The sequence below is a fragment of the Vipera berus genome (assembly GCF_964194415.1).
Source record: "Vipera berus genome assembly, chromosome: 2".
In the NCBI taxonomy this organism is placed as follows: Eukaryota; Metazoa; Chordata; class Lepidosauria; order Squamata; family Viperidae; genus Vipera; species Vipera berus.
This window is the reverse complement of record NC_138203.1, coordinates 57,925,496-57,942,052: the sequence shown is the minus strand read 5'-3', so window position 1 is coordinate 57,942,052 and position 16,557 is coordinate 57,925,496. Positions and strand designations below refer to the sequence as shown.

Sequence of the window (16,557 nt, the reverse complement as noted above, 5' to 3'; positions counted from 1 at the left end):
ACTACTTGCAGTTTTGTAGAACTTTCACATCAGAAGACATGGGAAACCATTCTGGATATCACCTGTGCATACTCAACAGTAAATAAATTTGTTAAAATCCCAATAATTGAATTGAGGGAAGCAATCAAGTTTTTGATTGTACATCCATCTATTGTGGTCCAATATACTGGAATACATTTATAAGTTATATACAACTACTCATTTATTCCTGACTCTGCTTGATAATATTTAGTTGTGATTCTTCAAAATACTTATCTTTGTCTCAATACCATGCTGTGTTCATTTTAAATTGTGATAGCTTTGTTTTCTTTAAAATAAAGTGTGTTTTAAATGCTACCTTTGGGTCACTGGACTGAATTTTTCAAGGTAAAGGGAAATTTACTGATGAGACAAGTTCTTCATAAGCAAAATCAAAGCTCAAACTTTGTATTATGTACATCTTTTTAGAGCCAACATTTGTAATAGACTGTGGGGTACTAAGAGATGTTTCAGAGGTTTCCAAGTATGAACTGTTTGTTGTTTAAAAATCTGTATTATGACTGTTTTCAATATTGCAAAATACATTTCATAGAAAGCCACATGCATGTTTCATTTAAATGTTAGAACACTTTGAATCATTTATAAGACAAATGAATTAGCTGTAACAAGAGCAGGGTTACTCAATTTATTTCTAGGCTATAAAACAGTACATCAAAACACTCTATTGAATCAGGACTTTTTTAAAACAGTATTCAGCATCTGTATTTCAAAATGCAGCATAAAACTGATGCAGGTTTTTACTAAATCTTTAATTTACCAGAATTAATGAAGGAAACCAGATGGAGTTCATTAAATCTATACATTCAGGATTAAAAATAAATCCCTCAACACATCCAGAAAGAAGTTATTTCAATATTTGGAAATGAGAAGCTTTAGAATCTTCTTTTGAATACTTAAAAGTAAAATAAAATCTCCTACTTTAGTGTCATCAATCTCTCATATATTCCTGTTAATAAATTGACAGAACTGCTTGGGATTTTGAAGTGAACATTATACAATTTTCCAGTTAAAAACTTACAATAAATGATTTTGCAACAGCATTTAATAAAGCCCTGAATAATTAAGAATCACCCTAGCTATATCACAAAGTTATACATTAATATTGCCTTCTCTAATGATTAAGCAACCATCTTCTCTGAAATATATGTCCTGTTTTATTTAAAATATTGTTCCATTCATAGAATGTTAAAACATAATTAACACATTTATCTATGTCACTGCATTAATTATACAAAAAGTAAAACAATTCCACAGTACAGTTATTCAATCAAAAAGGTTTCACAAAAATACGTGGGTTGTTTTTGAGGAGTTGAATTACAATCAGTGGGTAAAATACTGACAAACATGTACCTCTATTTTAAACTTTGTTCTAAAAAGAAAATTATCCTATGGTACTCCAAGCCTCAAAGTGCTATAACTATAGAATATACCAGCACCTGGAAAGCATGATATAACAAATTCTGCTAAGGCAAGCAAAATACATCAACTGATAGGTGTGTATGAGAGATTATACGTCTGCATGTGAGAGAGTGTATTTATGTATTCATAACTTCCATTTTCCTCTGTGAAATTATTTTAAGAGTGTTTATACTTTAGAAAGAAGTCCTGACTCTGGAGCACTTGCTTTAATGAGGTTCTGGATTTCTTTGAATTTGGGATGATCTTTGTCAGCTATCAGCTGCAGCAATATAGCTTCACTAGTGGTAACAATAATCCCAGTGCGAGCAAGGCGCTGGAAAAACAAAAGAGACAACTAAAGCTGAGAAACATATGAATAATAAACCCACAGATTTACATTTCTTCATAACAGTGCACTATAATTTATCTTAAAGAAGAAATCCAACTGTTTTGAAAATAATTTCAGATCTTTGAAATCACATTTTATATTAATAATACGATAATATAACAATTATATGTAAACTAATAAATAAATAGCTTCCAGGCAAGGCTTTCATTATCCAATTGTCATTTTTTCCCTGTTCCTTCACAGAATTTTATGGGGGCCTGGATTGTAATATCTTCCAGTTATAACACTCCTGCATTGTCCCATTTCTTTACTTTTCACAAAGAATATATTGAAAAAGTTAAATGTTGAACAGATGCAGTGATTTGCACATTAAGGCAAATTAGTCATAGTTGATAACAGACAATTCCTTATGCCCTTGATGAAATAAATGAAGCTCAAGATCAAAAAGATACCTCTTACAGTATGTTATATTCACCTTTGTGTCTGTATTCTGAAAAATTGATCCCATAAAAAAATACATACTCTGATGTTTCTCATATAACAAAAAGACAGGAAGAGATTGGAGTTTCTTTCAAAGATCTTAGCAGAATGTTAATTCTAGTAATTTTGGACTGGGATGTACTCATAAAAGTGACTTATGCCCTCAATGGTTCTTAATTGCTTCAACTTGCTCAATGGGGCTTTCTTTGAAGATTTGGAAATTTCAGCTGGTGCACAAGGCAGCAATCCTTCATGAGAGTATGTCAGCAACATTATGTCTATATTTTAAGTGCAGTATTAGTTGCCAGTACGTTCTGTAGTACATTTCATAATGCTGCTTTTCACTTAAGATGTTTAGATCCACATTACCAATGAAATAATCCTGTCCTGTGTGGTCACATCAAAAAATTATGCTGTAGGCCCTCCCTTCATTAAGTTAAAAAAACCAAGTTCTTGGAAAACAACTTTTTCTATGGTAGCCCTGTTGCTCTTGAATACTCTATCCCCAGAGGTCTGGATACCTCCTACAATTTAAGAATTCAGGAAAATGGAGAAAATGTTGCTATTTCTTGGGCTTCTGGGGCATGGAGGTGCTTTATTGCTTTTAATTACACTTGTTTTTTTAATTATTGAATTATATATTTATGTAAGCCATCTGAAGTTTGTAAGATTAAAAAGGAATACATAACTTTGCAAATGAATAAATCGTGATGACAACCACCAAATCTATGTTAGATTAAAATGGGCTCAAAACCAAAATGAAGTACTTTACAGCAAAGTAATATTCATTATTATTCATCTGATAATACTCTGGGATTCCATGCATATAGTAAGCTTGTTATTCCTGCCCACTTGAAAGAACAGTTCTACAAGCATGTTATTTATGTATAATGTAAGACCGGCAGCTGAAATATGAAATATTCAATACATCATGAAAATAGTTAATGAAATAGTGCATACTTGAACTTGATAAAAGAAAATTACAGAACCGTGGTAGCGCTGTAGGTTTCAAGAACATTTGCCTAATCTGTGGATAGATAACCTTTTGGACCACCTGAAAATTTATATTAAGAGTTTTTGATTATCATATATGTGAGGTACATTTAAAATTGATTTTATGTTTTGTGAGATTGATTTCTCTTTCCAAGCAGAAAGGATAGCTGAAACTCTTTATTTTAGTAAGCCAGTAGACTGTATTCTAGAAATTGTTTCATGTTTTTCTATGCTACATCAGGTTTTCTTTGAATGTATTCTCTTTTCATATTTTTAATTTTCAGTTACTGTTGTCAAAGAAATCAGGAGAGACTGTGTGAATGCTAACAACGGTAGAGAAGTCAGATATACTGTATTAAGAAATAGAAAAATATTTTTCCTTTCTTGTGCAATAAATATTTGAAACTACAGGAATATAATACTTATAATTGTTACAATCTAAGAGTTATTGAAGCCAATCTCTACATGGGGCTGCCCTTGAGGACCACTCGGAGGCTTCAGCTGGTGCAGAATGCGGCCGCGCGAGTTGTGATGGGGGTTTCCCGATACTCCCATGTAACACCTCTACTCCGCGAGCTGCATTGGCTTCCGGTTGCCCTCCGGGTGAGATTCAAGGTGCTGGTGATGACCTATAAAGCCCTAAATGGCTTGGGTCCGGGATATCTGAGGGAACACCTGCTGCCGGCATCAAGTTCCCTTCGTCCAGTGCGCTCCCACAGGGAGGGTCTTCTCAGGGTGCCACCGGTAAGAGATTGCCGGCGGGTAACACCCAGGGATAGGGCCTTCTCAGTGGGGGCACCTTCCCTCTGGAACCAGCTGCCAGTGGAGCTGAGGACTGCCCCCGACCTCCGTTCATTCCGCCGGGGCCTGAAGACCTGGCTCTTCGAGCTCTCTGGCCCAGGCTGAGGATTAATCTTATTTTAACTGGGGTTTTATTTATGCAGGGACAAATATAATTTTTTTTAAATTTGTTTTTAACTTTTGTATCTTGGTTTTTTAATCACCCTGTAAACCGCCCTGAGTCCTTCGGGAAAGGGTGGTATATAAATGTAATAAAATAAATAAAATAAATAAATAAATCTCACATAACTATCTAATAAAATTACCTCCAGAGCAAACATTCTGTCCATCATACTTCTTGAAGAGGTTGCATCAGCCACAATATGAACTTCCAAGCCTCTGCCAACTAATTCCAGCGCTGTTTGCTGAATACATACATGAGTCTTGAAGAAGAATAAAACAATATCAGCAATTATTACATTTACAAATGATATTTTACCTTTATTTCAATAGTAATGCTGCTGTAGGAAAACTGCAAATATGAGGAAAATGAAATACTTACCTCTACTCCAAATAAAACAACACTGCGGATTCCAGGTATCTCTGCTATAGCAGCCTCAACTTCAGGCAACACCATAGAAAACTTTGTTTTGGGTAAAACAAGTTTAGCGCCAGTTAAGTCAATTTCTTGAACGGTGCTTCCAAGACCTTTAGGATATTGTTCAGTTACAATGACTGGGATTCCTAAAATCCGTGCACCTTGAAGCTGCAAAGATAAAAAACAGAAAAATGAAACTGTTTATTTAAACAATAAAATATCAGTAATAGTACAATTAAAATAGTACCTGACATCCTGAGAGTTAGAACAATTAATCAGTAGAACAACCTGTCTATAGAAGCTGTGAATGCTCCAACACTGGAAGTTTTTAAGAAGCGTCTGGAGAGCCATTTGTCTGAAATGGTATATAGGGTTTCCTGTCTGAGCAGGGGGTTGGATTAGATGACCTCCTTCCAAACTATTATTATTATTATTATTATTATTATTATTATTATTATTATTATTATTATTATTATTATTAACAAATAAACATACCAATCGTTGGCTTACGCTGATAATATCTCCAAAATACTTGATAGCAGGTCTGAATCTTTCTTGCATATCACAACAGAAAAACACAGTGCTAGATGGTGTGAGATTGCCCAATGTAGTTATCTGAGATAAAGAAAGGAATAATAATAATTATGGTTGTCATACCATTTTCTTCAAAAATTCTCATTGTTCTCAATTACGGTAACTTACATTCAAGGAGATATATGCAGGATCCCTGTGTTTAAACAGAAATATTTTAAATGGGTAGAAACTATACTATTTTTGTTCAGTAGGATATTTAACCCTATCTTAGAACCACATATTTCCATGTTAATATTTTCTAATTCATAAAATTTCTCTTTTAAAACCAAGCTGCCGTAGTAAGGAAGGCTACTATTTCTGAAAGAAAAATCCAAACTTCCTTCAAATGTGTGAAGATAGTAATATAGTTTTGATAACTTTATCATCATCTTTGAAATGCATGAATGCTTCATTAGATGAATCCAACATTTTGGGATTTAAATCAGTATTTTATTTATTGATCAGATTTTTAAAAAATCCACTGCAAGCAAGCAACTATGGGGGCTAAATATAAGATACTGCATGAAAATTAAATAATAAAAAGATGCTTTCACATATTACAAGTGTGTTGCTAAGGCGCTTTGAAAGCAAAGCTTACTTTTCTAAGTTTAACAATTCATTTTTATTCAAATATGACTGCTGAAATGTATTTATCTTGTTTTTCATCACTAATGTTTTCAAGTGAAATGCTAAATCCAAAGCATTGTGATACAGAGTGACTGAGGTGCTGAACTGAATGATTCAGATACAACTCTTAAGTTGGGAAATAGAAATCTAACAAATGAATGTGCACAGAGCAGCATGTTTTTCCTTATCTCAAAGAAAGTTCAAGGATCCTCAAGAAAAGCATTTCACATAGCATCAAGAGCTGCTCCCAGAAAAAAAAAGTCTACTCTCTTTCATATGTAACAGTGATCATATGCATGTGAAAATTATTGATGCTCATTATCACTGTTTGCCTCGATACATTTTTCTTATTTCCTGATCATCATTTTTCATTTTGGAATGATGCACAAGTTTTATACTCATTTAATATTACTAATACAATAAATATTAATTAATTTAGGACCTATCTATTCTGACAAGAAATTATAAAAGTGACCTTTATGATAACTATGTTCTGTGGCAGCTGAACAGACTGAAAATATGTTCATATTAACTTGGAATATATTCTATTAATTTCAATGCAAGTATTCCTAAAAATGTGTAGGCTAATTAGAACGTTTAGGTTGCAATTCTAAGCTAACGTATTTCAGAGCAGGCCTGATTCAACTCAGATGGACTTTTGTTTGAATATACATTCACACGCTCAAAGTTTAACTTCGGAAGAAAGAACAAGCAGAATTGAAGTATTGAAGTTTCACATGCATAAATACATAAAGTAAACTGTACTGTTTTATGTCTGGTTTGTTTTTCTATTTTAGGTTCTGGCCAACATCAAAACTGATTTCATTATATGTAAGCAGTCACTAGAACTTGAAGATGGTCTATGAATTCAGTGAACCAGACACTGACTATTCTAGCACGTCTTGGGTATTTTTCCCTAGTTAAATTCTTAAGAAAGTGGAAATAATATGATTATAATAATTTAAATTTATTTTAAATTTAATTCACGTTATTAATTAAACCATTATTTCCCAAACCGTAATTAAGCACATAGTGTATCTGCAACAAGCCAACAAGCAAAATGAAAGGGAAACACGTCATACATATATTGTATATCTACCTTCCAAGTTACTGCAAATTAAGACATTCATTTTAAAACAATACCAAGTACTTTATGCAACTCTGAATGTAAGCATGTAGCTAATACAAAAAGCAGATATCTAAAGGCAGACGTCTATTACAAAATCTAAAAATGCTATGTAGTGTAATTTAGTCCATGGAAGAAGAAGAAAAAGGGATTGAAAAAGAACAGATTTTCCCTGTTTAACACATATAATCTACAATATTACCAGAATTTCTCTCAAAACTGCTGCTGAATTGTAGTATTTCGAGGAATAGAAGATATGACTTTATTAACTTAATTACTTCATTTATTAACTGCAATGTAGTAACAATATTCAAAACAAAACAAGATTACATTTTTGTTCCAGACCTGGCTATTTGTAGTCCAGTCTCTAGTAAAGCCAAGTAGAGTCCTCAGCTTGAATACCCTCTTTTAAATAGAGAAAAGGGCTCTTTAAAATAAAATTTAATTTTAGTCCTTCCTCTTTCGCCTTCTGTTCCAATGCTGCTTCTTGTTTGCTCTTTTTTTGTGTAAACATTCAAAGGCTAAATCTAGCCCTTGACCCAAAAATGATTGCATATCCCTGAGTTTTTTAAAAAAAAATTCCAGCCAAATGAAAGTTCTTTCAGGAGTATTAAATATTCATTCAAAGTGTAGCACTTTCCCACCAAATGCAAGAATACACAAAGTGTCTTGCTTAAGACTGCATTCTTAATATGATAAATTCTTGAATCTTTTTTGAAATATACAGACTCATTTTTAAAAAATGTAAATCAAATGCTATATATATATAACACCAAAACAAAATAGAATGATTTTTATGACTGATATACTTATAAAATGTAGATATTGAAAATGCATCTACATCTAGTACCAATACCACTGTCTATTACCAATACCACTGTCACATTTTAGCAGAAGTCCAGGTCAAGTGAAAAAAATTAATGCTTTAACAATAAACTCCAAGGGCTAAAAATTGGTTTAAAAGAAAGTGAGCAGTTTTTTTGCACATCAGGTCTCAGAGTCAATCCCCAGTACAGAGTACTCTTGTTACAGATTTCTATTGGAAACCCCCATGTTTTATAACATTTTATTTGTTGTTGTAAGTCATGTCCGACCCATCGCGATCCCATGGACTACGTTCCTCCAGGCCTTCCTGTCCTCTACCATCTTCTGGAGTCCCTTTAAGCTCACACCTACTGCTTCAGTGACTCCATTCAGCCACCTCATTCTCTGTCGTCCCCTTCTTCTCTTTCCCAGCATTAGGCTCTTCTCCAGTGAGTCCTTCACTTAAACATCATGAGGGCAATGTCAAGCCTATCTGATATGGCACAACAATGAGGACTGGATACTGCTGATAGGGCAGAACAATGATGGCTGTTGAATAATGCTGACTGATGTTACTAATGAGGAAATACTAACAGTGGCTTTCAGGTTCTTAAATATAATATAAAATATCCTTGCTCATGCTCTATACACCACGAGGAAAGTTTTACTCAGCCTGGAAACTTCTAACTACAGTCCAATGCCATCTCTTCTCTCCTTTACTCCGTTTTATAAAGATTTCCTAGAATGGCACAGGATATGAGATGAACATTGCAACTAGAGTAACTTCACAGTTTTCCATATCTGCTATCCTCTGTTGATCTTATTTCAATAATCAGCAGCACTGGAGCTCTAAAGAACACATCATGCTATCACATAGAGATGCTTACTTGCTGTAAAATTTAAATTTATTTAATTATTTCTTAACTACCCATTTCCGTTGGAGAGGGTCTCTGGACAGTGTGCAATACCAACAATAAAATCAAACATTAAAACCAGAATAATTTAGGATTAAAAAATTTTTAATTATAAAAATATTATAAAAATTTTCAGAAGGTGAGGAATTCCAAGATGGGAGATTAACAGTTGTTAATACAGGCGGCAAGGGGGGAGGGGATTGTCTCATATGGTCGTGTGGGACTCTGTGTGCCGCACACACAAGGCTACACAGCCAGGTTTTGACCCCTTTGCGGAAGTCCAAAAGATTGGGGGCTTTCCTCACCTCCAAGGGCAAGATGTTCCACAATGCAAGGCAGCGGTTGAGAAGGCCCTCTTCCTGATTTAAAATGGAACCTAGTAACAGCATAACATTGTAAAAGTTATAAAGGTATTTGGGTGTTTCAAAGTCAGTGTTTAATCATTGACAGATAGATGTACTATGTAACAGTAATTTATTTTCATACTCTGATAATGAGAAGCTGAATAACCGAAGCTACCTGTATTTATTTTTTAGAACTTCTAAAATACTCAATTACAACATTTCTTTTGGTTCATATATTTTGCGCCACATGTAGTCCTCGACCTATGAAAATTCCTTCGCCAATTGTTCCAAGTTACAATGGTGCTATGCAAATGGTTATGATTTTTCTTACGAGTTCCAGCCATCCCAGGACCCCCAAGGTCAGGCAATCACAATCTGGGTACTTGGCAACCTATTCATACTTATAACTGTTTGTCAAGCACCCTTTAATCACATGACTGCAAACTTCCCTGCCAGCTTCCCCAAAAGGTCAATGGGAAAGCTAGCAAGGAAGGCTGCAAGTTGCAGAGATACGTCTCCCCAATCTGTGCACCACCCCAGCCCCTCTGCGCTTATGCCATATCAGCCACTTGCACACCCCTGTGCACCCTCAGCAACCTATACTGCTGACCCATGTGATACCTCTCATGCACCCTACCTCCCAGTGCTTCTTTTGAAACTCATTGCACCTTCCTTTGAACACTCGTACACCCTCATGCCACACCTCTTACATACCATTCCCCCCACACCCTTGCTCCTTGCCCCACCCAGCAGCAGCCACCTACCTGCCTGAGGGCCTGGGACTTGCAACTTCCTGTCAGCTTCCCCACTGATATTGGTTGTGAGAAGCTGGCAGGAAGTTGCCTTGCCTAACAACTTTGAGGATTCAGTTAATGACAGCAACCAGTAACAAAGATTGCTAGACTACGACTACCATGCAGAAGTGCTTTAGGCTATCAGGACGGACAATTTCTTTAAAGGCTTAAAGGCATTCCAGTAGCCTGGAATTCCACCAGCCTCAGCTGGTGTGATCAGATGAGATCAATAGCAGAACGAAACAAGCCCAATAAAATCAATGGGACCAATTCATGCGGTTTAATTTATTTATTTATTTATTTATTTTATTAAATTTATATACCGCCCTTCTCCCGAAGGACTCAGGGCGGTGAACAGGGCATATATAAATAGAAAATACAAAAATTAAAAAAGAATTAAACAATTGCCCAGATAAAAACAGTAGCAGTATAAAAACCCATTAAAAACCCTGATGCCCCCCATCAGGCCAGGCCAGCTTGTTCAAATAAATGGGTCTTCAGACCGCGCCGGAAGGAGCGAAGGTCCGGTGCTGTCCGGAGCTCAACCGGCAGTTGGTTCCATAAAGCCGGAGCGCCCACAGAGAAGGCCCTCCCCATCCTCATAATCTGGATGTTCAGAACTAAGAAATCCCATTCACAAGGCAGTTCAGCCAAGATCACCTTCTATGGCAAACTATCATTCCCTCCATCATTTATAATTGTCATTAAAGTGTGATCTGGGAATACTCAAGCTTTATCCAACTTCATCCATTGGTACTTTCCTGCTACCATTAAAACTGGAGGAAATTCAGTTTTATTCAGATTATTAAACTCGATGTTCCTCTTGCTGAATATTCTGAACAACGAGACAGTAGAGATGCCAACCTTACATAGAGATGATTAGGTTTCCTAAGCAGAGAATGGAATTCTTCTCTGCTCCCTGCCTCACTCCCCTCCTGGATTAAGCACAGATCTTCTCCTCTGCCTACTCCTCTCTCTTTACCTCCATACTGACTAGAGCACAGTACTGCCTAATCAAGAGCAGATCCTTCCAAGGGTTAACTGCAGTTGCTCTTACTGGAGATAGTGGTGGTGTTCTCTTTAAAGCACAGAGGGCAAGGGTTAAGGAAAGATGCAACTAAGGAAAGAGGAGCAGGAAAAAATGAATGATCTGTACTTTCCTGGGAGAGAAAGAAGCAAAATGAGATGAAAAATGAGGTCACAAAGCAATAGAGGCTGAAATCACTGTAGCAGGAGTTAATGCTGGGCTACGCAGAGTGGGAACAGCAAGCTTGAAGAAGTGAATGTCCCCTTGAATTGGCTGCAAGGCAAGTTTCTGATCATTCCCACAGCCGACCAAGAAATGGCCATGATAGCTCAGAAAACCATTGCTGGGTGGGAGAAGATGGTCCTGTGGCAGATCACTGACCTCTGGGTTCCTCCTCACACAGCACAGAATGGTTATTCACATAGAAAACATCACTTTCTTCCTGGATCGGCTTGACCAGGCTTTAGTCTGCCTCAGCAATAAACTAGCAATTAAGTGGAGCCTCTGTAAAAGTTAGGGGCTAGGTTTAGAAGACCTCCAAAGTCCCTTCCAACTGTTATTCTGTTAACATAATAGGTCCTACACCCTTCCCCTCACCCCCCCCAAAAGCTGGAATGAGCTCTTTAAATCATTATAAACATTTATTATTTAGTGCTGGCAGCCAATGAATTGGGTTTAACCAATGTATTGAGTAACACATTGTTAAACAACACACTGAATAACCAATGTTCTATGGACTAACATAAACCAGTGTACAAACTGGAAAGGTTTTGTTTTTAAAATGCCCAAGACCAAAACCATGTTTTACTTCATGTCACCTGTGTTCACACAACATGCATTTTAATGATTGTTCCCATTCTCAGGATTCACAACAGATGGAAATATAACCAACGAAGGAGAATATTTGTAACTCAGGGTTGAAATGAAGGGTCCTTGGTGCTCTCCCAGCTTGCTTGTTTTCTTGCAGACCTTTCATTACCCTAAGTAGGTCACATCATCAGTGCTAGTCACTAGCAGTGAAGATGTTACCTAGTTAAAGTAATGAAACGTCTGCAAGAAAGCAAGCTCAGAGAGCACCAAGGACCCCCTCATGGAAATACGAGCCAAGGTGGATTGATTCAACACACTAGGACAAACTGCGATTGGCTATTTAATGGTTCAGGGTGTTGGAACGCAGCTGTGGTGCAATCCAACACATGCAGCCATTTTGTTAAGGGAACCAAAACTTGTTTTGCAAAAGGTGCGCAGGCTAGCTCTGGCCGCTCTGCTGTTCTCCAAAGGATTTCATCTTCCTTCTTTCCCAACGCAACGTGGGTGTGGAAGCCTCCCACTGGGCGCCATATGGCAAGAGGGCCTTCGCTTCAATGATCGAGCCACTTTTCCAAGGCGGCGCTGTTCTTGCGTTCACTCGGAGACACACAAAACACACACCAACACACACGTGCACGCCCGGGGGCGCGCGCCCTTGTTCTTTTTTTCCGCCGTCACCCACCTGAATCTGCAGGGGCACGAGGCGCAATTTGCACCGCTCGTTGACCAGGAAGCCCTTGGGCAGGTCGATGTATTGGCTCCACTCCTCCGAGAAGAGCTGCACCACGAACTTGCGGTGCATGTCGAGCTGGTCGCCGTAGAGGCTCAAGAACTTCTGAATTAGCATCTCGTAGCCGGAGCCATGAGGCACCGTCGAAGGCCTGGCGAAGACCGAGAAGCAAAAGAGCACCGGCACGGACCCAGAGCTGCCGCTGCTCCCTCCTCCGCCGCTGCTGAGCGGGAGAGGAGCGACGGCAGCGGAGGCTTCCGAAAGCTGCCGCTGCTCCGCCGCCGCCGCCGCCGCCGCCATGTTCGTGGGCAGCCGCTCCAGTTCCGCTCCGCCGCCGCCGCAGCTCCTCCTCCTGTCGCCGCCGCCTGGCCAGACGGGAGTCGCCGGCGCCCCCCAATCGCGGCTTCTGCTCCTCCTTCTCACCATAGGAAACCTGTCCTGGGACGGGCAAGGCACCACCAGGTGGAGACGCGGAAGGGAAAAAGGTCGCTTGAAATGAGAAGCAACCCGTGGAAGCCCTCTGGCCTGACTGGTGCGCAGACGGGCGGACACCTTGGGCTGTAAAGGCAGCGGACCGGGACGGCAATGAGGCTCCGTCACTGTGAGCCGCGGCGCCTCCGAAGAGGAGGTTTAGACGTGGGGGCGGTCTCTTAGGGAGGCCAGACTGGCACTCCTGCCCGCTCCCCCTGCTCAAAAGGGGCCATACCAGCTGTGCCCGGCGGTAGTGGATTACAGTACCTCCAGCGCATGTAATGAACCGAGAAAAAAAGAAGGGTGTAGATAGTGATGCGAAGCAGAGAACCATAGGTCCCTTTTTTTTTGGAGACGGCTTACAAAATAAACCTTAAGCACAATTATTAAAATAGAACCCAATGACAAATTACTGTAAAGATCCAAACGTTCCACATCACTTGGTTGCACTTTGAGATGATAAAATTGCGCACTACTATTACAAAGCTGACTTTGTAATAATGCCGCTTGGGGGCCCCCAAAAGCCCTAATAAGCAGGCATATACATAGAATGAAGGCTACTGCTAAGCTTGTAAGCCGCCCTGAGTCTTCGGAGAAGGGCGGGATATAAATGGGATTAAAATAAATAAAATAAAATACTGAAAATTAGAAGAATTCCAAATTAACACATCTCATGAATGGTATTTTGTCAGTTGGAGGGCTGTAAATTTGACAGAACTGGTGATGCCAACCTAGGCTCAGTATGTCCTGGGCCTTTCCACACATAACTAAGACACAGGTTAATCTGTGAGCCGGTCAAGTAGCTTTCATTTTCCTAATGGTGCAAGCAAAGTGAAAATATTTCCTGAATTGACACTGAAATGCAATGGAACAACTTCCCCCTGGCACTTGTGTGCGCTGCTGGAGCCAAATATACAAGTACATTGCCAGTCTTTTACCAAATAGTTTAGTTAGATTGGTTATCTCCTATCCTGCCCCCCAATTAAAGTTAACACATTATGGGCATTTCACCTCTGTGCTTGCCAATCTTTTTTGCTTTCAGGAAAAACAAGATTGGTAGGGAGAATCCACTGCTGGAGGCTGGGGTTTGTTCTTCCCACAAGTCAGGCCGTAATGAGCATTATGAGGATGGTAATGGTGAGGGCTTCAGGAAGTGCAGCTGGGTAGAAACACCCATCAACAATGCTACTGTTTTAATGAAAATAGATGAGCTTGAAGAAAGCAGAGTCGATAGAACAGCATGTATGTTACTGTATTCACTACATTTTTAAAATTTATATCTTGCCTTTATTATTCTTATAAATAACTCCAGACAACAAACATGTCCAAAACACCTTCTTCTTATTTTCCCCACAACAACCCTGTGAGGTGGGTTGGACTGAGAGAGAGTAACTGGCCCAACATCTCCCAGCTGGCTTTCATGGCTGAGGTGGGACTTAAACTCATGATTTTTGGCTTTCTAGTCTGATACTCCTAGACCAGGGGTAGGCAACCCCGGCTCTTTTATGACTCATGGACTTCAACTCCCAGAATTCCTGAGCTGGCTCAGGAATTCTGGGAGTTGAAGTCCATGAGTCATAAAAGAGCCGAGGTTGCCTACCCCTGTCCTAGACCAAACTAGCTCTGTATTTCCTATTTCAGATTTCAACCATGCTTCTGTTGTTAGTATACTTTTATATTTGTTCCAGATCTGGTGCAAAAAAAAACCCCTTTGGTAACTGGGAATATTTTTTTTAGATTTTTGTTCATCCTGCTTTTATTATTTTTTATAAATTACTCAAAGTGATGAACATACCTAATACTTCTTCCGCCACCTGTTTACTTTTCTTTAAAACATCAGCAAAAAAATAGGGATATGATACAACTCAGTAGTAATCAAAATAACACATAGAAACAAATTTAGATGTTGATACAAAGTATGGGCTGTCTTTCTGGCTTCAACTCATTGGAAGGGAAGGACAGAAACTACGGTAAATGTATAATACTTAATGTGATAATTTCCCCTTTAATTTTGATTTGGCAGCAACCTTTGGAGTATAGGAATTTAAACAAGGCTTTTGGAATATCACATGGCGCTCTGGGATTGTAGGTTATGCACCACTGAGATAGAAATAAACATGGATATAAATCATTTGTTCATTTTTGTAAGAGGCTAAGAGAAATAGAGATGGAGTTTCTGGAAAAATCAGTACAATTTTTGTGAATCTAAATTTTGTCTTATCAAGTCTGAGCCACCATATAAGGATGAATGGCTCTAGGAAAACTTTAGCAATTAAGAAGTAGTTTTATTTATTTATTTATTTTAATCCCATTTATAACCGCCTTTCTCCGAAGACTCAGGGCGGCGTACAATCTAAGCACAAATCAAATGTGCTTAGTTATTAGAACAGAAAGATGAGGATAGGTTTTGTGTGAACTATGGAACTAAGAAGCTATTTTATATATATGATGGGTCATAAACTGATATTGTACTGAATTAGCCAATTTTTCAAGATTAATAAAAATTTAAGCAAACTGGAAATATTATTTTACTTATATGATACTGTGCATCTACTTGATTACATTTTTCTTAAACAGATGGTACTTTTATCAGAATTTATCATATTAATTTTCTTGGCATAAAATAGCTTTCACTGAATTTTTACTAATTTTATCTGAGGTGAGTCCCCTGGTTCTTTATGAGAATTTAAAAATCGTAAAATTGTAAGTAAGGAAACTTTTACTTGGATTCCTACACTGCTTTTAATCCATTCAAAAATTTTGTCCTACCTTCAAATAAAATGTTAAAAATATTTCAAATTCTTTCTTTCTCCCTACTAAAAAATGAATGTAACCTAATTTCAAACATAGGCATATTTCTAGTTGCTTGTATTCTAATGTTTGGGATTGCCATAAAATGCAGTATTTGATGAATCTGAAACCTAATTCCTAATTTACATGTACATGTTCTCCTGTTTTAGGAATATTCCTGACATTTAAATCTTAAATAATATATAATAATCCTTTCATTTTTCTCAACCCTGAAGCTGTTTAATTTTATCTGCCTGATTAAAAAAAATCTCTTAAGGGATTAAACAGTGTCTTAAGCTACAAGGCTTTTCTCCTTAAAATGCCTCAATGCCTTCCAAATGAAAAAAGAAAAGCCAAGTGTTTGGATCCCATTTTATAACAGTAAAAAGAGCAATAAAGACACATATGCAGCTATACTTTTTGCATTCATATATTAAAAAGATCCATGGCATATATAATTAATGTGGAAAATGCTGTCACAGGCTATTGAGAATACTGAGTAGAAGAGAGTTTTTGCTTTATATTTAGTTTGTAGGTGTCCCAGAAACATGTCACTTGTTGAAAACAAGTTCTTGAGCTAAGCTGAGCTTTTATCTGGTCTAGCAGCATATATATTCTTACATGTTATCTATATATAGCTGTATTGGCAGTAGATTAGAATATTCAATATTCATTAAAATAGTCAAGCAGTCTCCAAAAATTTGGAAATAGCAAATGGCTGTCATACAGCAGTAATGATTTATGAAGAGAAGTGGCACTTCATGTATCAAGATAACAGTGGCGATATGGAAGCATTAGAGATGTATGTCAGTAGCTGTCCACTTGGGAATAAATCAGAAGGGATTATAGCTATTATAATATTAATTCAAGTACATGAAAATCTGTAACCCAAATAAGGTATGCGAAATGA

At 37.7% G+C, this 16,557-nt stretch overlaps 1 protein-coding gene across 1 annotated transcript; it reads right to left on the bottom strand.

Annotated features, from left to right (window-relative positions):
- Positions 1 to 421: 421 nt before the first annotated feature.
- On the bottom strand, positions 422 to 12,967 carry ISOC1 (isochorismatase domain containing 1). Its single transcript, XM_081317030.1, has 5 exons — positions 12,339 to 12,967; positions 5,133 to 5,252; positions 4,602 to 4,805; positions 4,366 to 4,482; positions 422 to 1,771 (listed from the first exon to the last, which is right to left on the bottom strand). Exons 1-5 carry the CDS (start codon positions 12,810 to 12,812, stop codon positions 1,625 to 1,627), a joined length of 1,062 nt encoding a protein of 353 aa, XP_081173156.1. The 5' UTR covers positions 12,813 to 12,967; the 3' UTR covers positions 422 to 1,624.
- Between the last annotated feature and the right edge of the window lie 3,590 nt (positions 12,968 to 16,557).

Bases quoted from the DNA above. Each gene is read 5' to 3' on its own strand.
- ISOC1 (XM_081317030.1), bottom strand. From the start codon at position 12,812: ATGGTGAGAAGGAGGAGCAGAAGCCGCGATTGGGGGGCGCCGGCGACT. The intron at 4,806-5,132 runs GTATGTTTATTT...TTATCTTTGCAG, and splicing joins TCAGCGTAAGCCAACGATTG to CTTCAAGGTGCACGGATTTT. The intron at 4,483-4,601 runs GTAAGTATTTCA...TTCTTCTTCAAG, and splicing joins TTGTTTTATTTGGAGTAGAG to ACTCATGTATGTATTCAGCA.